Genomic DNA, 22072 nt, shown 5'->3' with positions numbered 1-22072 from the left:
AGATGTGGTCCAGGATGCCCTTGAATGTCTATGGCCGTTCGGCCATTTTTAAGATGGTGGCTCTGCCCCGTATTCTGTACCAATTACAGAATCACCCGTACCCTGTTCCGCCGCAGTGGTTTCGGCAGGTGAACTCCACCTTGGGTCGGTTCCTGTGGACAGGGGGAGCAGTGAGAGTGGCGCTCCGCACCTGCTTCCTCTCGACCTACTGTGGGGGGCTGGCCACATCTGTTGTCCAATCCTATTATCAAGCGTCACATCTGCTTGTTCTCAACGAATGGTGGTACGGGGACCGAGGCGACCCGGCCTATGCCCTAGAGAGGTATATGATGGATCCGAACACGCTCCACACAATCTTGTACTCGGAAAAGACTCCCGATGGTCACTCAAGTAGTCTTCAAAGTGTGGCGCGACGCTCTCCGCCGCATGGGATGGTGGAACAGACTGACGGGAGAAACTCCACTGTGGCACAATGGGAGGTTTCCGGACCTAGCTTCCCTGCGGGGCTTCGAGGGCTGGGACGCTATTGGCATCTCGGCGCTGGGCCACATTATGAAGGGCTCGGTCCTCAAGTCTTTTCAGGCACTGCGGGATGAATACGCCATGCCCCAATCCCAGTTCTTCAGGTATTTACAGCTCCAACACGCCCTAACCCCCGCAATAGCGGACTTAACGTCCTTGCCGGAATTCAGCCCCCTGGAGGCTAAGATATTTATGGGGGAATTGGAAACAAAGAAAATTTCAACCATATATCAAACGTTGGTTACCCACTGTTCCCCTTCTCTGGATAAGCTGCGGGCGGTCTGGGAGGGAGACCTGGGAGATTTGGAAGAGGAGGACTGGAGAGAAGCTCTGGAGGCCCCTAGGGGAGCAGCGATAGCGGTGCGCCTGCGCTTCATTCAATTTAAATACCTCCATAGGGCGTATTACACGAGGGAACGACTGTGGAAGGCGGGGCTGATAGCCTCCCCGGATTGCCTGAGGTGTGGAAGTGCGATAGGCTCCTTCTTACATACGTGTGGGGATGTGTGCGGTTGCAGAGATTTTGGACCGGAGTGTGGGACTGTCTAGAGGAAGTGTTGGCATGGGAACTCCCTCGCACACCGAAGTTGGGCCTCCTTCATGTTATGGAACAAGTGGGGGGTAACATACACAAGCGTCATTTGCTTCTTCTGGGCCTTACGGTGGCCAAGAGAGATATAGCCCAAGCCTGGAAGGCCCCCAAAGCTCCACTAGTGGGGGTGTGGAAACGAGCCATGGATTTCAACATGGGACTAGAACGCCCGATATTTGAGGCCAGGGGCTGCCCCAGGAAACACTACAGGATCTGGAAGAGATGGGCAGACTACAGGGGCCTTTTGCTGGACCCTCCGGTGCCACGAGCCATTGATACGGACCCCATCCGCACTGCCCCTGGGTGAACTGAGGCACACGCTGTTACTATGATGGTTAGGCTCCGGTTTCTAGGCAATGTAGACACCGTGCAGGGTGGGGGGTGGGTATTGGGTTGACAAGTGGGGGGGGGGGTGACTATAGGGAAATGTTGATTGAATATTTTGACCTTTATCGCTTATATATGCTCACTGTCTTTCTGCTACTATGGGAGCAGTGTTTGTTTTGTATTCTATCAACTGCCAAAACCCAATAAAATTGTGTTCTGGAAAAAAAAAACACGAGACCTGCATGCCTTCTCCCCGTGTACAAAACTAGCTTAAAGGACTTGTTAGAACTGTTGGTGCTGAGCACTGGCAGGACCCGGCCTACTTAAAGCACTTCTCGTAGTATGAAATTTCGATTCTAGTACAATAACTAGAAAATGGCTCTCTCAACATGAAGTTAACCGAGTAGTGTTGTAATACCTAAATGGACTTTCCCAGTAAAAAATATTTACAATGTTCCTCTCTTTCCTTTCATGAAAACAAACAATATCATTGTTATGTTTTCTCTTAACATGCGTTGCCATTAGTATACCGGTTTCTGTCCAACTGCATGTTTTCTCTTAACATGCGTTGCCATTAGTATACCGGTTTCTGTCCAACTGCATAGCACAGATTTCCATTAGCCAGACAACCCTGAATAAAGTGACTATATGGATGCAAAGGAATACAAGCATTGGCATAGCCAATAGGTCTCGCCTTTGGGACCTTATAAGTGTTTAGCCATGCAACAGTTGATGTTGTTGCACCAAGGATATTGTGCTGGATAACTAAACACTTATAAGGTCCCAAAGGCAAGACCTATTGGCTATGCCAATACTTGTTTAATATCTGTAAAGAGGTGCAGTTCGCTCTAACTAGGAAGAGTAAAATACCTGATAGATGTTGCAACAAATGGTTTGATTAAAGTAGCACAATGGTGCATAAATCATTAAAGCTGGCTCTACACAGAAACCAAGTTACAAAGAAGCAGTTAAGGAGGGTAGAAGGTCATATGCACGGGCGGGCAGCAACAGGATGAGTGCACGTAAAAGAGAAGCTTGGGAAAAGCTTAAGGAGCATCTAGCTCACAACACAGCTCGGCTTCTTGGCAAGTGGTAAATCGGCCACTTTTTAATAAGGCAGCAGCACCAGATATAGGCCTGACTATTCCAGCCCAGAAATGTGTTAATCATTTTGCTAATATTTATGTAAGTAACGGCGACCCTTCCCACATTGCATCTCATGACATAGAGCCAAAATGTCCATTTAATATGGCCGAGGGGAGGGTAGGCACAATGGGCCTTATATCAAGGAAAGCGCCTAGCCCAGATAGAGTACCAGGGTATCTTTTTAAGTCCTGCATTGACCTCTGGGCCCCATTAATTACTTTACATCTCAATTCAGTTGCACAAGGCTTTATCCCAACTTTGTGGAAGCAATCGGCAATGATTCCAATTTCAAAAAAAGGAAATCGAGTGGACCCAGCGTGAAATTTACCAATTTTGTTGATAGACGCTGAAGTAAAAGTATCGGCTAGTTGAATGGGCTAATAGTAATGACATTTTATCAAAAAATCAATACGGTTTTAGAGCGTCCCGGTAACAGTAGAACGGAACATGATTTTGTATTTATTATTCACTAAATGTACAACTGCTAGAGGAGAAAGCATTCATCTGGCCTCCATGGTCCTCAGCATATCATTTGATACAGTGGTTAGATTGAAATTCGGGGTTGTCCTGAAGGACATGGGGTGGATCGTTACCTTCATGCTCTCTTGCATGATTTGCACTCAGGTTTTGAAGCCTTAGTTAGATATGGACCAATGTGTAAATGCACTATGCACTTTCTATTAGGGAGGGGGGTTCGGCAGGGCTGCATATTGCCCCTAATTCTTTTTATTCTTTATATTAACTGTTTAGAGCAGTGTCGATTTAAGAGGCTCCTGTATAAATGTACCAGAGGTAGGAAATACATTGATCCCAGTCTTTCTGTATGTAGATGATACTGTCTTAATTGCGCGTACAGCTAATGGTTTGCTGTTATTATTAGATCAATTTTTATGATTTTGGAAAATCCTAAGGGATTGTCTGGGTTTGGATCATAGTTTGTTTGGATCATAGTTTACATATACCATGGCTGAGGTAAATAAACTTCATTTTGGTAGAATTGGTCAAACCTCAACTGTATAGTGACCCTAGGTTGATTTCTGTTGCATATATTGGTTGGGCCAAGAGGGCTTTCTTGGCAAACAGGCAAGAGGAAAGGGACATAGTCTCAGTGTCTATAAGCATGTGTACTCATTATGCGATGGTGAAATCCCCGAGTAAAATTGACCTGTATCTAACATTGGATATACCGGTTCCGCATAGAAAACTTCTAACATATTTTCATTTGCATTTGTTGCCACAACTCTTAGCGGGATGTCATAAGTCCTCCGACTCCACGATCTGCTCATGTGACATGGTTGCTCCACAAGACGCTTTACACATTACACTCATCTGCCTGAAGGAGCATATGTCATAAGTACATATGTCCTCTTCTTTTGCCTCTGAGTTTTAAACAAGCAAAGCTGGTCCTTCTGTACTTGCAGTTTTTAGACACTTCTAATGTGTGTTGTTATTTATCATGGTTTTTAGCTGTGGTGTATCACGCTCGTTCATGAGTTTGATCTTTTAATACTGTGAAATGTTTTCTAAGTTGTTTTTGATTGTGTCTTACCGCTGGAGGTCTCCCTGTGCTACATTTAGCCTCTGACAGTTTTAATGGGATCCTCTGAGCTGGCTCCTTCTTTCTTGGCTGCATCACAGGGAGGAACACGCCTCATAGGCTCCAACAGGGCAATACCATCATGCTCCCCCCGCCAGCCTACTCATAGACTCACTTGCTGTGAAACCTCGGAAACCCTGGACTGCTCTCCAGAGCGCCAAGAAGAGCCTTCTCGAGCGGCCCTTCTGGAGGCTTCTAGGCTTCTAAGGCAGCCCTTGAGATGCAGATAGTGGGAGTTTCCATCAAGGTAAACTTGTTGTGCTCTGATTTTCATAAAGTCACATATAAAATGGAGAATGTGGAAATCAGTATCATGTCTCTACAGGCCGAGGTGCATTTCCTGAAACGGGCCTCCCAACTGTCAGTTCTCGCTCACAACTTAGACAACCATGTGGACGACGCAGCGGAGCTATTGCGCCAAAATAATGTGCGCCTGTTGTGCTTTCCTGAATGAGGGGTGGGCCAGTCGGCAGAAAGGTTCCTGGAAAACTGGGTGAGACACATAACTGCGTTTTAAAAGACTTATCCAAACTCTTTGTCATTGGAAGGGCACACAAGTCGCAAGCTCCTGTCTCTTCCAAGGGCAGGCCTTTATCGCTAATATCCTAAATTATAGGAACAAAGATGCGATCACAAGAGTTGCCAGAGGGACGTCCGTCTCACAGTTCACCAACCATAATATTGCAATCTATCTGGATTATACCCCAAAGGTGCAGGAGGGGCGGGAATCCGTTTTGAAGGTGAAGCCGAGGTTGCGGGAGATGGACCTTAAGTATATGCTCCTTTATCCTGGGAAGCTCCGTGCCTTCGTGGCAGGGAAAGTACACTTTTTTGGGTGCTTCAAGGATGTATGGTCCTGGTTGGAAATGTCTGACATGATTCCTGCACGCCCCCTTGAATGATGCAGACCTTTTTTGCACCTGCACAAGGTGACGAGGGGGTAGACAAACCAGGCATGGTGAGGTGTTCCACTGAAGACCATACGGTTTACTGCATTGTGGTCAGAGATAATGGCACTAATGACTTTGCGACTGCTGAGACCTCACTGGTGCCGAGACTTTGATAACTGAACCCCCCCGTCCCAATGTTGTAACATTGTCCCTTGAACTTCAAGTCAAAGGGTTCTCGAAGGATTCCTGTGTCGTTGGAGTGCTTTTTTGGTGTCCTGCCTCCTCCTCTGGGTGGAGGGGTGTACTGCCATCATTGCTGCCTGGGCTCCGGACATTGTGGGAGTTAGCCCTTTTCTTAGTGGCATGGTTTACTGGGTGGTTCTGATTACTGCAACTCTTCCTGGATCTCGAGCTGCTGAGGCCCCCCTCCACTCCCATGACCCTGGCCATCCCTCTTTGGGGAGGGGGGATTTCTGGGGTGGGTGTGCTGAGCTTGTTTCTTTCTTTTTCAATGTATTGTGCATATAGTTTGGTACCTTCTAAGTCCACGCGGGAGAAAGAAACTTGCGGTAGCCCACCTGTCCTAATATTTATCAGATCAAGTTCTGATAATCTGCGAGGTTTGGTGCGGGGAGCGGAGCGCAGCCACTCCTGCCCCGGAGATTGCTGGCTGAAATTCTCAAGGACATGGAGGACAAGGAGACACTGATGGAGCCGCTTTTGTAAATTGTTTTAGCTTAATTGGCCATCGACCAATTATGAGTTCACTGAATTGGAGGCAATGAATGCAATGATCCGGGAGCATTGCGTTGGCCTCTACTGTGAGGTTAGGCGCACACTCCAGGCACGCTCCATGTGCTTGCAGCATCTCCCCCTGGCTGAACTGATAGAGAGGCGGAGGGAATTAGTGGTCCAACGTCAGGTGGCGGAAATGAAGGATAGATTGGACCAATACACACTGAGGTCCTATCCCCAGTTCCTCCACAGGTGGGGGTGGGGGGTTGCTCTGTGTGATTACTGGCTCGGATCCTGCGGTGATGAACTCCCCTCTCCCTCCTCCATCTTAAGCCGTCCCTGGGTAGCGATGTCTACATGCAGAGTGGGATAGTAAACGTCTTCAAGGATCATAGGTACCGCAGTCCTTACCCTCCAGAACCTGAACACATATCTGTTTTTGTTACTACTCTTGGTTGGAGCTGACAGCAGTCATAGACCTGGGAGAGATTCAGGCACAGCTTTGGCTGCTGCCCTAGGGGAAGGCGCTGGGTGGCAATGGCTTTTCCTGCAGAATTTTATCACGCCGTCACCCCTTTCTTACTCAACACCTGTTGAAGGTTTATTTGGAAGCCAAGGCTGCGGGTGTATTCTCTGAGAGCTGCATCTCTGATACACAAGCCAGGCTCGCATAGCTCGGCCCCTCCTTCCATAGACCACTTACGATGATCAATACTGGCATGAAGTTCTTTTCTAAGACATTATCACTTCGGTTACATTCTGTGATTGCTCAAATGATACATGAGGACCAATGTAACACTAATATGAACCATTGGAGGAATGGGGTGAATAACATGCCCTCATCTCCAAAGACCTCGCCAAGCTTTTGTTTGGCAGTACCCTCATGCAGGTTCTGGAGGTGATGCGGACTGGGTCTGATTTTCGGGCTTTGGGTGAAACTGCTGTACACCATCCTCACGGCTAGGGTGTGAGTTGGTAAACTATGCTCTGATAGTTGGTGGGTTGGCAGGGGAATGTGATTTGGTTGCCTGCTATCGCCGCTTGTCTTTGCTATTGCTATATAGCCATTAGCTCTTTAGAGTCTGCAGGAGATTGGGCAGTGGGGGACTAGGGTGGGATCTCTTTATGCTGACAATACCCTTTTGTGTATTATGGCGACGAGATGCTCACTCCCGCCGGGGTACCTTGATACTTCTGGAGAGCAGTTTGGCCTTTGGGTCAATTACAAGAAATCTTTGGTGTTTATCTTGGGGGTGTTTCTCTCCCAAAACCCATAGGCTGTACGACATTGCCCCTCTGGTGGGAAACCAATGTTTTTCGTAACATGGTAGTGGTGCACACAAGGCAGATGCCCCTAGAGTATAATAATAACAAGTCACAGGGGGATCTTTGGTCTTCCATTCAATTCTGGAGAACCCTTTCCCTGTCCCTCATGGGATGTGTGGCCACCTCAAAAATTGTGTTTTTGCCACAGTGTCTCAATTATATCTAACATTCATTTGACAGTCTTCCTAAGGCAGCGCTTAGTCAATTGGATTCTCCTCTTACTTCCTTGATATGGACCAGGGGGTCATAATAGGGTGATTCCTGCTGCTGGAGGATGGGGTACTGGTGGTCCTGAACTTAGAACAGTACTATCTGGCACACTGCACATCCGCTCACGGAGGGAGGCAATTGGGCCAAAAATGTATTGCAGGACCCAGATGGTAATTTGGCACCCCCTCAGATACTGATGGCAGCTGGGAGAGACGTCAGCCAGGTGTCATAATTCATAGGCACATTGCTTCCCTGCTGGAGTGTACAGTGAAAGTGCTATTGAAACAGGCACCCTTTGCTAGGGAATTCATGTTCTGGGACCTACCAGCCTTTAGGGCGCTTGCAGATTCTACGGACGTGACTGCTTTGTGGGAGGATGGTTGTGAAACCCTGGGGGATTCTTGACCCAACGAGTAATTCATCTAATTTGACGACGCACAGAGTAGTTTTGGTGTGGGAGAGGGGCAGTTATCCAACATGCTTGTCTTACCAGTATAGCTAAGCACTTAGTTTCTTTATTCTACAAAGCCATAACAGCAGATAAGCCGTGCACACCACTCCCGAGCAGCCCGGGACAGTGACCTGGGGATGCAACTTGAGGACGTACTGCTGGAGAAGATTTGTGTGTTTGAGACTTCTGTTTTGTCAGGCTTAAATGTACTCCTTTTAATTTCCCGCACCGCACATTCATAACACCTGTGCTCTTGCACAAAATGGATCAGAACAAACCAACCAACTGCTCCCACTGCCAGAAGCAGGTGACTTATTTTTTACACTTGGCGTGGAACTGTCCACCTGTGCAAGCATTTTGGGTGAATGTAATGGCTAGGGTGCGGGTGGCAGTATCCGACCCATGTTCACTGGAACCTACAATTTGTCTGTTTGGGCGACATTTGTAGGTGCAAAGTTCTGAAACTAGCATTTAATTTTCTACATTTGCTGTTGATGTTGGCTAAGCAGTGGGTGATATTCACGTGGATGGGGCAGGAGGGTCCCAGTTGTGAGCATTGGGTGGGTAATGTGGCAGAGTGAGCGGTGGTGGTGGAGGAGGTGTGGCTCAGAAACTATATGCTTGATGATCAGGTGGTAGATTACCTCATGGTGTCGAGGGAGCTGCTTCCTGAGTTTTTAGACCATGTGGGTTCCCAGCAGCCCTCTTCTGATGCAGAGGTGGACTCTTCCGATTCCATTGACACTTGGATGTTTTTACTGGACCTAACCCTGCCATGCTTGGATTACTTGCGCTGACTCGGCTCAGGTACCCGTTTATTGATGATTATTTTATGGCTATTGTTCCATTACAGATATGCTTAATCTCTCTGTGATGCGGTTACCAATTGCTATTGTTGACATATTACGTGTTTTTCTGCCTATAATTTGTAACTACTCAAAGGATGTCTTAAAAAAATTAGATGGCCATTGTATTCTTCTGTTCAATATGTGACCCCAAAATTAATTGCCACTTTGGCTCAGATACTCATATCGGGCAAGTAAAGGCCTAGACTCATACACTAGGCCTACTTAACAGTACCTATTCGTGAAATGAATCTTGAGGGTGGGTCCTGCAACACCTGTTGATAGTTACAATTGTTGCGTGGAGTATACAGTTACACATGAAATGTGAAAGTAGACACGGTTTACCATTTCAGAATTTGTTGATCAAACGGATTATCCGTGTTCTGTCATACAGGTACCTTTTTTTTTTTTTAACCATATTTTATTGGCATTTAATCTTAATTACCACTGACAGTGCTTGATGTTGAATAAGTTCATGACATTCATGACGAATGATCTGTTAACCTTCGCAAATTCTTACAATCGGTCTTCTCAATAAGTAAAAAATTCCCCACTCCCTTCTGCCCCCCTGGGTTGCAATTGAACAAATAGTACTTAGGGGCAGTTTGTTAGTAGCTGCTCGTACTGTGGAACTCATCGATCGTGTGTGGTGGTGGCCTGGTTCGAGTTTGTTAAGTTTGGTGTCCGCCCATTCCATTGCCTAGGGCCACGTCAGCTGCTCTAGGGGTGCCCACCTCTTCAACGTCTTCCTGTCCACAGGCTATTAGTTCATCCACCAAGGTTTCCTAAGCTTTGGCCCAGTCCATCTGACCAATCCCCTGACTGGCTTCCCTAAACAGTAGCCTACTTTCTGCATCCGCCAACTTCTCTAGTTCCCTTCTCCAGGTGGCGATCTGCAGACCTCTCAGGCCTTCCAGTTTATAGCTACCTCCTTCTTGGCTAGGATGTAAGCAAGGTCATGAAACTTCCCCCTCACTTTGTTCCTGGCCGTGTGCGTCATACAGGTGCCTTTGTGGTTCTTCAAACTATTTTTCCTGGATATCAAATCTTTTGTCTCATAAACACAACTTGGTTCCAATTGAACCTCATATTGTATACCTAGATTAGATATACTCATTTTCCCAATGCTATTTAGTAATCTTTTAATGTGTTGTTTGTAAGCAAGATGATATGGGTTTTTATAACAAATCTGATACAGACAACATATGTTTACCCCTTTCTCTGGCGTATGGGTCTAGGGCTTTCTCCTGGCTTGAATTTAAACAACGTAGAATGTAACATGTGACCGTTATTACTCGTGGAAAAGTGAGACGGGGACAATGCCTGGTGATCAATCTCTGGGAACTCAACGAATGGCTGGTCTTTTACCATTTCATGACGGGGGGCATCCATCTCATCCGAGACCTCCTAAGACCCAATGATTATCGGTGTGTGTGGATCTAAAGGAAGATTACCTAACAAACCCGATATTCCCGCCACATCGTCTTTTCCTGCAGTTCCAATGGCAAGGTCGGACATTCGAGTTCAACTCCCTCCCTTTCGGCCTCTCTTCCGCTACCTGGTGTTTTACCAAGGTGCTCAAGCCAGTGATAAAACATGTGAGGGCCTCTGGAATCTGCATGATCGTTTACCTGGACGACATGCTCCTCCTGAATCATTGCCCGCATGCTCTGTCAACGCACTTGCAAAAGACAGTGGATCTCCTTCAGTCCCTAGGCTTCATTATAAATCGGGAGAAGTCGGCTCTGGCTTCTTCCCAATCCCTTAACTTTCTGGGTTTTGTGATCAACTTGGTGGTGACCTCTCTGAGTCTTCCATTCAGGAAGATGTCCATGATACGACATGAAGTGCACATCACATTGGCCAAATCCTCCACCTCTCTCTGGCAGATAGCCAGAGTAGTCTGCCTCCTATTGTCTTCCATTCATTCCATTTTTCCCAGGCTTCTCCACTTCAGCGACTGAAAGCATCTCAACTGCATAGCAGCCTGCGTATTCCCAACATGTCCCCCTCCCCGGAGAGGCCAAGGACGAACTGCGATGGAGATAAGTAAAAAAACAGCTTCCCTTTGGGTTTTCTTAAAAGCATACCCGCATGGATACATGCCACATTCGCACACAGTCAAATAATCACGAACAAATATAGCAGCAGCCAAAAATAAATATACAAATGTTTATTCAATGGATCCTTTAGTAAGTTAAAAAGATTAAAACGTACAATATAGACCATAACAAAGCACTAGCAAAACATATCCACGCAGAATTAGGGAGAATACAATTGATAAAAAAAGTGCAAGTAGGAAAGCACAACAACTAAACCAATGATCACTACAGGTTCAATATGTAGTAGTGTCCTTCTTTTGTTTTATCAATGGGAACCCATAAGGTTTGGTGGTTCTAAAAATCAAGTAGCAAGCACGCACACGGAGACCTGAAATGGGCGTACAATTTTCAGCTCTCAACTGGACCTGGTGATAAAGTCCAACTTCAGTGGCACTGTTTGGGGCACACGTTGTGGGGAGTTCACCACCAGTGGTGGATGGTCCATCACAGATAATCCCTGCACTTCAACAGTCTGGAACTGATGTCGAGCTTGTTTGTGGTAAAGTGCTGGACCGAGGATCTCGCCCAATGTTGTCTGCTCCTGAAGATGGACAATGTGACAGCGAATTGTGACATCAAATCACCGGGGTGAACATGATCGAGAGCCCTGTCAGATCTTGCAAGAGTTTCTGGGAATACTACAGTGATCACTACATGTCAGTGGTAGCAGAACATATCCTGGCCGCGGCCAACCAGGGTGTGAATTGGCAATTGCAGCAACTTCAGGATACAAGCCTGTAAAAACGGCTCCTGGTTATGTTTTAAGCCCTCTTGGTCCGATGGGGCCTCTCCAAGATGGACCTCTTTGCGTCCCACCCGGACCATCAACTTCCCCAGTACTTCAGTTGGAGACCGGATCCCGAAGCAATGGCAGCCAACTCCTTCCTCCAAGATTGGCCGAGGGAGACCGGTTATGCCTTTCCTCCTTTTGCCATGATAATGCGACTCACGGCGCAGACAGCTGATGGATCTGGTGAGAGTAAGGACCCCATTATGGAAGTCACAAGTTTGGTTTCTGGATCTGATGGAACTGTATTGGAATTTTCCAAATCTACCCCTAGATCAGAATCTCCTCAGCGATCCCTCTGGGAATCTACACCCCCCTGATGAGCGACGGGACCCTACAGCTTATGGCGTGGAGGAATACAGGTCTTGATGATGAATCCTGGGGCTTTTGAGAAACTCTGGACGAATGGTACAATGAATTGTTACCAATGTTCTTGGTGTCTGTGGTTAGGTTGGTGTCAGCTGCAGAATTCGGATCTCTTGGGGAGAGATGTTGTCCACATTCTAAACTTCTTGGCCTCTTTGGTGGAGACAGGGATGATCTTCATGTCAATCAACACCTCCTGGTTAGATATTTCCTCGTGGCATGCCCAAGTGGGTGATCTTCCAGTGGGAGAACATCCTATTGTACGGAAGCTTCTTAGGGGCTTCAGACTATCTCTTCCTCCAGAGCTGAGGTGTTCTGTTCTCGAGGATGTCAACAAGGTGTTGAACCTGTTCTTTTTGCGACCTAACAACAAATACCTTTCTTGGAAGCAGTTTTCTGAAAAACTGGCTACTCTGTTGTGTCTGGTGTCCTGCAGACAGGTCTCTGACGTCCGGGCCCTGAACATTACAGGAAGGACGTTTACTCCAGATGGAATCACCTTTCATGTGTCCTGACATATAAAATGTAACTCCAGACTGATTTCATGTCCAGCTTTTGTGGCGTCTCCTAAATTATGTATGGTTCATTGTGTCGAGGCTTATGAGACCATAACGGAGGAGCTCTGCCCCCATGGGCAAAGACAGTTACTCATTGACCTTCTAAAACCATAGAAGGCGGTCTTCTCCCCGACCATTGCAAGATGGGTTTGATGGGCCATGCAAGATGCAGACATTGACACCAAGGCATTATGAGCTTATTCTACCAGAGGAGCTATGGCATCAAAGTACTTCGCTCATGGGGCTCGCTATGAGGAAATTATGAATGCAGCGGACTGGTCTTCGGATTTGACCTTCAAGAGTTTTTATTTTAAGCCTGTTCCCCTCATTGCAGCTCTGTTGGTGGATAAGCTTTAAACTGGCTTAATCCTTGCCTCTTGGTCCTGACATAGAATGAGAAATTTCCTAGCATTCATTACGGAAAGTTACAGTTCTATTTAGAACATGGGGGTGAGGATTAGCCCACCTTTTGCTCCGTTATCATCGCCCACCTGGTGATACAGGATACGTTTGATTGGGTGTAAGTACTATGCTTTTTCGATTATATGAAATGCTTATTATCTGGACAGCTATGTGGAAGCAACTGAGGGATGTCCTGTGTCCTGGATTGAATAATGGACTTTATTTTCTTTTCCCTAAGTGTTATGGGAAATGAAGTGTTTTAGTTTATAGCTTCAAAATAGCTGCCTTTGAATAAAATGCAGAAAGTGTGTCATCCTCCCCACCTCTGTCAACTTGATAGAATTTAAAATTTCTGGTACGAATGCAAACAAATGTTTTCATTACAGTTCTTTGATCTATTATCTGTTGCATAGACATTTGTGGATCAGAAGTTCCTCCCACGGTCCTAACTTGGAAGTTTGCAGACTACTATTGTAATGAAGTTAGCAGTCCAGTAGCTGGGGTGGGCGGAGCTAGGTGGGCAGAGGGGAAGAGGAGGGGACAGGATAGGAAGGGGCAGTTAGAGTAGGGACAGGGTAGGAGCAAGACGTGTATGTAATAAAGCTCCAGTTAATGTAACCCCACGTGTCTGTAGTTATTGTAGCTGGATGCTACAGCTGGCGACGAGGGTGGGATTGGCATAATCAGAACCCACTCGAAGTGCCCTGTCCCCTGCAGCAGTGAGCCAAGAATCTGCTGCCTGGTGGTGCTGCTGCCGGAAGAAAAGGTCAGCAGCAGGTGACCCTGCTTTCCCCAGCGTCTGTGAGAGCCCAGAGGGAACCAGCCGATCGAGCGCTGAAACGCTCGGGAAGTGAACTGTTTCGCGCTGGAAACGCGCGTCACGCTGGATGCGTGCAACTTAGAGCCCCAGACATACAGGAGTCGGGATCCCACTCCGACCCTGTCTGGCACCTTGGAGTGAGCCCAGGATCCCCCGACGTCGTGGACGCCGTCCCCGAGAGCCCAGTAACGAGCGCAGCTGAAGGCGCTGAAAACGGAGCCCCAGACGTCGGAAAACCTCACGCCCGATGCGTGAGGTTTGGCATGCCAGCGGAGAGGAAGAGCGGGAACGTAGAAAGTAAGGCGGGAGCCCACCCCAACCTCACCTGGTAGCAGTAGCGGTTGCTGGAAAGTGAGCCCTGATGCATGCTGCCCCCGAGGACGCCGGCCGGTGAGTCCAGAGTGAGATAGCAGTGCATGAATCAGGAGAGAGCCTCGTGTATGACTGCAGTGACGGCGGCCATCTTTGAGTCAGGCAAATTTCAAGGACATACCCTGTGTAATTCATAGGCGGCCATTTTGGAGTCAGGCAACAGCCAGAAAGTGAACAAGCCTTGGCAAGAACAAAGCAAACGAACATTGTTAACAGGAAAATAACAAGCATTGGTGCCGGCAAGGACAAGCATCAGCAAGAAACAAACAAGCATTGGTAATTACGAAGGGACGACCCTCTGGAAAACGCGCGCCAGTCACTGAAGCCAGGAGCAGACACCGGCCCTAAGACTCATCGCCAGGATGTCTAACCCTCCCGCGCAAACAGAAGTCAAGGGAGGCGCCCACCTGCGAGCCCCGGAGCCACTGTCAATCACAACGGGAAGCAGCATGGGCCTGAAATGGCAAGAATGGCTAGAGGACTTTGAGGACTACATTGAGGGGTCCAAAATAGAACCAGACAAAGACAAGATAATAGCCCTTCGCAATCTAGGAGGGCGCGAGCTAGGCAAGATCGTACGAGAGATCCCGGCCGCAGATGGCGACACCTATACCAAAGTGAGAGACGTTCTAAATAACCGTTTTCTTCACAAGAGAAACGTCGACTATGAGAGACACAAATTTCACCAGCAGCGCCAGGGTAAGGAAGAACCACTGAGCTCCTTCATACATCGACTGCGACGACAGTCCCACCATTGTGACTTCACTAACTTCTCGCCGGATGCCGCCATCAAATCTCAAATAATCACTGGGTGTCACTCAGAATCGCTGAGACGGCGGTTACTAAGAAAACCACAGGAACTAGCAGAAATCGAAGAGAACTCCCGACTGTACGACCAGGCTGAAGAAAACGCCGCGGACATTGAAACCGGACCCGGTACCAGCCGTGAACACGCCAACCGTGTCACTGAACGACGGCAAGGGCGTCAGGATCGGCGTGACAGCGGAAGACGTCACCCGCGAGACAGATCACGGCGCTCCAAGTACTCGCCCAGGCGACGCCCGGACTACAGGAGGAAAGTATCTGAAAGGAGAGATCGCCGTCCTGAACGCACGAGACGATGTTTCAGGTGTGGATACGACTACCCTCACATCGACTCCTGCCCTGCCATGGGCCAACGATGCAGGAAATGTGGACGGTCCAACCACTTTGAGGCCATGTGTGGGGACTACCACAAAGAAAAACGCAACGACAGTGACAGACACGATGGGTCGCAGCGACCCTCACGATCGGAGGCCAAGCGTCATCACATCAGGGCGGTTCAAGAAGAGCCTCCTCGATCTCCCACGTCCTCACACTCCAGCCACGACTCTCGACGCTCCAGGTGGGACCGTCGTTCTCCGTCAAGAGACTCAAGATCGTCCTCCTCCAGGCGGTCGTCATTCACCACCGAATATGTCAACTTTGCTGACCATGATCAGTTCAAACGCTATCCACGTCTCAACATCAAAGTGGGCAACCACGCCGCCAAGTTCATGATGGACAGCGGAGCATCACTCAATTACATATCGGTTGCCGAACATGACCGAATGGACCCCAAACCACGTTTGCATTTCGCGCCCGTCCGCGTCTACACCTGGATGGCGAAGAAACCTCTCCAATGCTTGGGCAAGTTTGACACCACCCTCACACATGGCAAACTTTCCATCCCAGCAGTTATCCACGTCATTAAAGGACCGGAGGCCGACTGTCTGCTGAGTCTCCCCACGGCTGAGCGTCTTCAGCTGGTACACATCCTCTTCAACGTTCATGACATTTCGGACTGCGCCGGAAAATTCCCTTCCCTCTTCCGAGGTTTGGGAAAACTGAAAGGCCGCCAAATCCACCTGCATATCAACGAGCAAATCCAACCGGTGGCTCAACACCCGCGTAGAGTGCCGTTTCACCTGCAATCCGCGGTTGAATGTGAACTGCAAGAACTTCTGGACGCCGACATCATTGAGCGCACTGCGGGCCCCACTCCCTGGGTGTCCCCGGTGGTCATCGTCCCCAAGAAAGGGTCTCAAAACAAGGTCCGTCTCTGTGTGGACATGCGTCTACCGAACACGGCCATCGAGAGGGAGAGACACCCAGGCCCCCTCCTGAGTGACATGATCACGGCGCTCAATGGGGCAACCGTGTTCTCTAAACTGGACCTGAACAAGGGCTACCATCAGCTCGAGCTGGATGACAGTTCTCGCTCCATCACGACGTTTGCCACCCATCTTGGCCTATTCCGCTACAAACGGCTCAGTTTTGGCGTTTCTTCGGCCGCCGAGATCTTCCAGGAGGCCATACGTCTCGTTATCCACCACATCCCTAACGCCCTTAATTACAGCGATGATATCTTGGTCTACGGTTCGGACACGCAAGAGCACGACACCGCCCTCGATCGGGTCTGCCTCGCTCTGATGGAGGCTGGGTTGACCCTCAACAAGGAAAAATGTGAATTTCATCAGTCGACCCTGAAATTTTTCGGGCACATCTTCTCGGCGAGTGGCATGAAACCGGACCCGGACAAAATCGCCACGCTCAACAACACCAAGAGCCCGGCTGATGTCAACGACCTGCGTTCCTTTCTTGGGATGGCAAGCTACTGCGCCCGCTACATTCGTGACTACGCCACCGTAAGTCACCCTCTGAGGCTCCTCACGAAAGCTGGCGCGCAATTTGTATGGACTCCGGAGTGTGAGCGTGCCTTCAAAGACATTAAACACGCCGTGGAATCAGCCAAGTGCCTCTCCTACTTCAATCCCAAGAGGAAAACGGAAATCACCGTGGACGCAAGCCCCGTGGGCTTAGGGGCCATCCTGGCACAGTACGACCATGAGTCGGATCAAAGGAGGATCATCGCTTATGCCAGTCGGAGCCTAACGGACCCTGAGAAACGATATTCCCAACCGGAGAAGGAGAGCCTGGCTGTCGTGTGGGCGTGCGAACACTTCCACATCTTCATATTCGGGAAACACTTCACGCTCATAACTGACCATCAGGCACTTGTCACGATCTATGGGAATCCCAAGTGCAAGATGCCCCCCAGGATTGAGAGATGGGGCTTGCGGCTGCAAGAGTACACGTTCTCGATTATTCACAAACCGGGGAAGGATGAGAATCCAGCTGATTATATGTCTCGCCACCCCCGAGACTCATCAGAGACTGCACCCTCCATTGCGGAGGAATACATTCACTTTGTGACCAATCATGCTCGTCCACCAGCCATCCCCATGCATGCCATTCGGGAAGCGACCAACCAAGACAGCATCCTACAAGAAGTGATAAAGCGCACCCGAACCAACAGATGGAGATACCACCCGCAGGAGGAAGAGGAAAGCCCTGCTGTCAGGAAAGAACTACAAGCCTTCCGGCATGTCTCTGACGAACTCTCTGTAACCAGTGACGACCTCCTCCTCAGAGATCACAGACTAGTTATACCAGCGACACTGAGACAAGGAGTGATCGATTTGGCCCACGAAGGTCATCGAGGAGTCGTCTCCACCAAAAGAGCACTGAGAGAACGTGTCTGGTTCCCAGCCCTTGACCAGATGGTCGAGGACACATTGAAAGACTGCCACCCATGTCAACTGACCAGCCACAGCAATCCACCTGCTCCTCTACAGATGACCCCGTTGCCGGATGGGGTATGGCAAGAAGTTGCCATGGACTTTTACGGCCCCTTGCAGTCCGGGAAGTATGTAGTCGTCATCCTGGACGAATACTCCAGGTTCCCCGTGGCCCAGTTCATATCATCCACCAGTGCCGCCTGCACCCTCAAGGTGCTTGAGGAAGCTTTCGCTACGTGGGGCGTCCCCAGAGTCATCAAGACGGACAATGGGCCCCCATTCAATAGTCATGAGTTCAGCGACTTCGCGAGACACATGGACTTCCAACATCGCAAAGTCACGCCACTCTGGCCTCAGGCCAACGGCACTGTGGAAAGATTCATGTCCACCATTAAGAGAACATTCCAGCAAGCCACGGCCGAAAAGAAAGATCTTCAGTCAGCACTGAACGAGGTCCTTAGTGCCTACAGGACCACTCCTCACTCTACGACGGGCCAATGCCCTGCGACTCTCATGCTTGGGAGGACAATGAGGAATCGGATCCCCACATGGGACGGAGCCCTGAAAAGATCTCCGTCGGATCAACAACACAGAGACATGGCCATCACAGATCAGCACCGCAAGGACAAGATGAAAGAGTATGCGGACCGCAAGCGAAGGGCCCGGTCCCCTTCCCTGAAAGAAGGCGACAGAGTCGTTGTTAAGCAGGAACAACGCCAAAAGACTGATTGTCGTTTCAAAGATGAGCCCCTGACGATCACTCAACAAAAGGGCACCATGGTGACAGCAGAATCAGAGACACGAAGGGTCACCCGCAACGCCTCTCACTTTAAGAAGTGCTCTCCTGAAGTCCATGCAAGTGCACCCATGGTCCCCACACCTGTGTGCAGGGACAGCCCTGAGACTGTTGCACCCGACATCGGACCCTCACCTACCGAAGAGCCCTCACCTGAAGATGTCGTGTCCATACCGGCGAGACCCCGCCGTCAAGTGCGGCCTCCCAAGAGACTGATTACAGAGATGGACTAATCTCTATTTCTTTCATTTGTTACTTTATTAAGAAAGGGGGAGATGTAATGAAGTTAGCAGTCCAGTAGCTGGGGTGGGCGGAGCTAGGTGGGCAGAGGGGAAGAGGAGGGGACAGGATAGGAAGGGGCAGTTAGAGTAGGGACAGGGTAGGAGCAAGACGTGTATGTAATAAAGCTCCAGTTAATGTAACCCCACGTGTCTGTAGTTATTGTAGCTGGATGCTACAACTATCTGAAAGAATTCGTAAACTGGACGAAAATGGTTCGAAATTATCTATCCAAATTGAATGCAACTGTAACTATGTTAATTAGTTACATTTATTCAAAATAATTACTAATATGCAAACTAGGACTAAAGAAACATAACGAGGAACCTACACAGTATTGTTTTTGACATGTCTACTTGAGGCTTAGTACAACAGGACTGGCAGTTGTGCTGCAAAGTCTGTACGATTTGGAAGAACTGATGTTCACACCTGTCCTTGACCCTGTATCGTTCTCTTCCTGCAATCCATTGATTACCTATGTTTCTCTTTTTCTTTTTAGGAGACAAGAAACTGGAGAGCGTTGTGCTCAGTAAAATGAACTTTGAGTCTGTTGTAAAAGATCTGCTTCTAGTCCGTCAGTACAGGGTTGAGGTTTACAAAAACAAAGCGAGCAGTAAATCGAGCAAGGAGAATGATTGGCACTTGGAGTATAAGGTAAGGTGTTCTCGCCTCTGGTAATAATGCTGCTTCACCTCTCCAAAAGCAGGTTTAGGTTCACATCTATCTCTACAGGAGATGGGATGCAGACTAAATCCTAGTGAATTGTTTTTGGAATATTATTATATTTCACTGCACTCCTGGAGTTAAGATAAAAATCCATTGTATATATTTTCTTTAATTCGTATTTAACCTCGTGCTACATATGTATGAAGATATTATGGGGCAAGCAAGATAATTTGATTCTAGCCCATGGTTATAGCAAATTTCCCTTTAATTGGTCAACGCAGTCCTTGTTTTTCCCTTCCTCTGTGTGCTAGAATAAAACACATCCAAAAACGTGCCTGGTCATTAAAACTGAATTATTTACATTTGCAGATATAATTGCATCCAATCACTACAGATGTACAGGTGTAAGGCTGCGGTTAGCAACCTAGTCAGCTTTCCACTCAATTTCTTGACACAAGTTCCTGCATTCCAAGTTGCAGTGCATGTAGTATATAACTGATTATGTTTTCCAATTGGCTTATTTTATAGGCTTCTCCTGGAAACTTGTCACAGTTCGAGGAGATTCTCTTTGGCAACAGTGATATGTCATCGTCAGCTGGAGTAGTGGGTGTGAAGCTGTCTGCTGCCGATGGGCAGCGAGTCGTTGGGGTCGGTTACATTGATTCTACTTTGAGAAAGCTAGGGGTGTGCGAGTTCTCTGATAACGACCAGTTCTCGAACCTGGAAGCATTGCTGATTCAGATTGGCCCGAAGGAGTGCGTACTGCCTGGAGGGGAGACTGCTGGAGACATGGGAAAGTTGAGACAGGTGACTACATAATCATTCAATGTTTGTTTTCATTATGCTTTGTTATTGGAAGTGCTTACATAGCTATGTATATAACTTATTAGCAGAATTTAGGAGATTCACTCATGTGTCAATGGGTGATTGGGGACCGAGGTGAATCCTGGGGGTCTTGAGGTATCTGGAGCAACAATGACTAACAAGGCCGCTATATAAAGCCACTTCACTGAAGATTGCTGGTTTTCAGCTGGAGGACTACATTGGAATGATTAGAGGGTGTTCCACGAAAGGAGTCTTTTGATAGCGAGATTAAACATACTGTGTGTGTGTTGCTCCGGTAGCACTTCAGTTTGTAATTGATCTGTAAGAGTAGTTGTGAGGTTTTTTTTGCCCCACAATGGGATCGGAAGAATACGCAAGTCATGTCTTATAAGTGCAGGCTTGGATGAAACGATTTGACGGTGGTACCCTAAAGTTCAGAAACTGCTGTGTTCTTGTAACCCCTAAAACATGTAATTTAACAATAAAGGCAATGCAGTTCAACACAGTGTAGTAATAACGCACTACTCCAATGAGGGTTCCAAGTATAACTTTTAATCAGTCTCTTCAAACAGGTGCTCCCGGCTTGGCGGCATAATCACTTTCCGAACATTCTAACCCGCACTCCCGGATGAAGCGCGGACCATACCAAGAGGCAGCAAGAGGGAGGGGGGAAAACAGGGGATAGGAAATGAGTAAGGTTACAACACACCTTCCTCCCTAAGGAAAATAGAGGAAGGAGAAACTTAAGGACTCCACGCAAAGGGTGCAGGAGGAGTGGGAAGGGAGAGAGAGAGAGAGATAGAGAGATAGAGAGAGAGAGATAGAGAGATAGAGATACAGCACCGCAACATTAGGGTCGAGAACAGAGAACCCCATGGCAAAATCTAAATAGTCGAGCACTAAAGACTTCACTGTTAACTGTGGTACATTAGATATGAACAGTTAGTTTTTTTTAATTGACGTGAATGGGAATATACTTATTTGGTCCCTTGGTATATCCTGTAAGGATTTCATGAGTGGCCCATGTCCAAATACTTATCTGCAAGAAGCAGGATAATGCTCTTTAAAATACAGAATGCAGCAGGTAATGTTATAGGATTAAATCAACCAACACTAAATCAACTGTAACTGTCTGAAGCTACGGGGGTGTGCACAGTTATGGTGTGGGCATTACAACTCAATGGATGTACGGGTCGGTTCTTGAGGCATCTTGACATGGGTAGAACACAGTTTTATGTATCACATCCTTTTAACCCTTGGCTCCCCTATGTCTGAACTTGCCACACAGTCTAATTCACCCTCGAATTCCGAACTCCTCATAAATACAGAATGCAGCAGGTAAGGTTATAAGATTAAATCAACCAACACTAAACAACTGTAACTGTCTGGAGCTACGGGGGTGTGCACAGTTATGGTGTGGGCATTACAATTCCATGGATGCACGGGTTGGTGCTTGAGGCATCTTGACATGGGTAGAACACAAGTTTATGTATCACATCCCTTTCACCCTTGGCTCCCCTATGTCTGAACTTGCCACACAGTCTATTTCACCCTCGGATTCCGAACTCCTCATGCTAGTATAACCATCCCCTTCCGGAAGATTGAGAATGGCTGCAATGTTCTTTTCCTTAGGCAGTAGCTTGGACCAGGGCACACCCCGAAGACTACCTCTGACGCAATTAGCCTCTCTATCCTTGTCCTTATCCATGCCTGGACTAGGCGCTCTTCTGCCCTCATTTCCTTGGGCATAACCAGTATTGCAACCTATATCGCATTTCGTTTCCAACAGCCCCAGATCATCTGCCTGAGCCTCGTCAGCCCTAAGTATGTCCTCCTGTTCCCTCTTGGGCTTGCCATAAA

At 48.0% G+C, this 22072-nt stretch overlaps 1 protein-coding gene across 3 annotated transcripts in view; it reads left to right on the top strand.

The window, feature by feature from the left end:
- Window positions 1-22072, top strand: part of MSH2 (mutS homolog 2) — a 799418-nt gene that overhangs the window by 62814 nt on the left and 714532 nt on the right. For 2 of the 3 annotated variants that reach the window (XM_078649651.1, XM_078649653.1), the window contains exons 2-3: window positions 19221-19375; window positions 19916-20194. In XM_078649651.1, coding sequence (XP_078505777.1) covers window positions 19221-19375; window positions 19916-20194 — 434 coding nt within the window. Of the gene's footprint in view, window positions 1-19220; window positions 19376-19915; window positions 20195-21014; window positions 21297-22072 lie in introns of those variants that run through there. The other variant, XM_078649652.1, reaches the window with a different exon arrangement.

Source organism: Lissotriton helveticus, chromosome 6, assembly GCF_964261635.1.
Source record: "Lissotriton helveticus chromosome 6, aLisHel1.1, whole genome shotgun sequence".
In the NCBI taxonomy this organism is placed as follows: Eukaryota; Metazoa; Chordata; class Amphibia; order Caudata; family Salamandridae; genus Lissotriton; species Lissotriton helveticus.
Note: the sequence above shows the minus strand (reverse complement) of the source record. Positions and strands in the feature narration are given on the sequence as shown.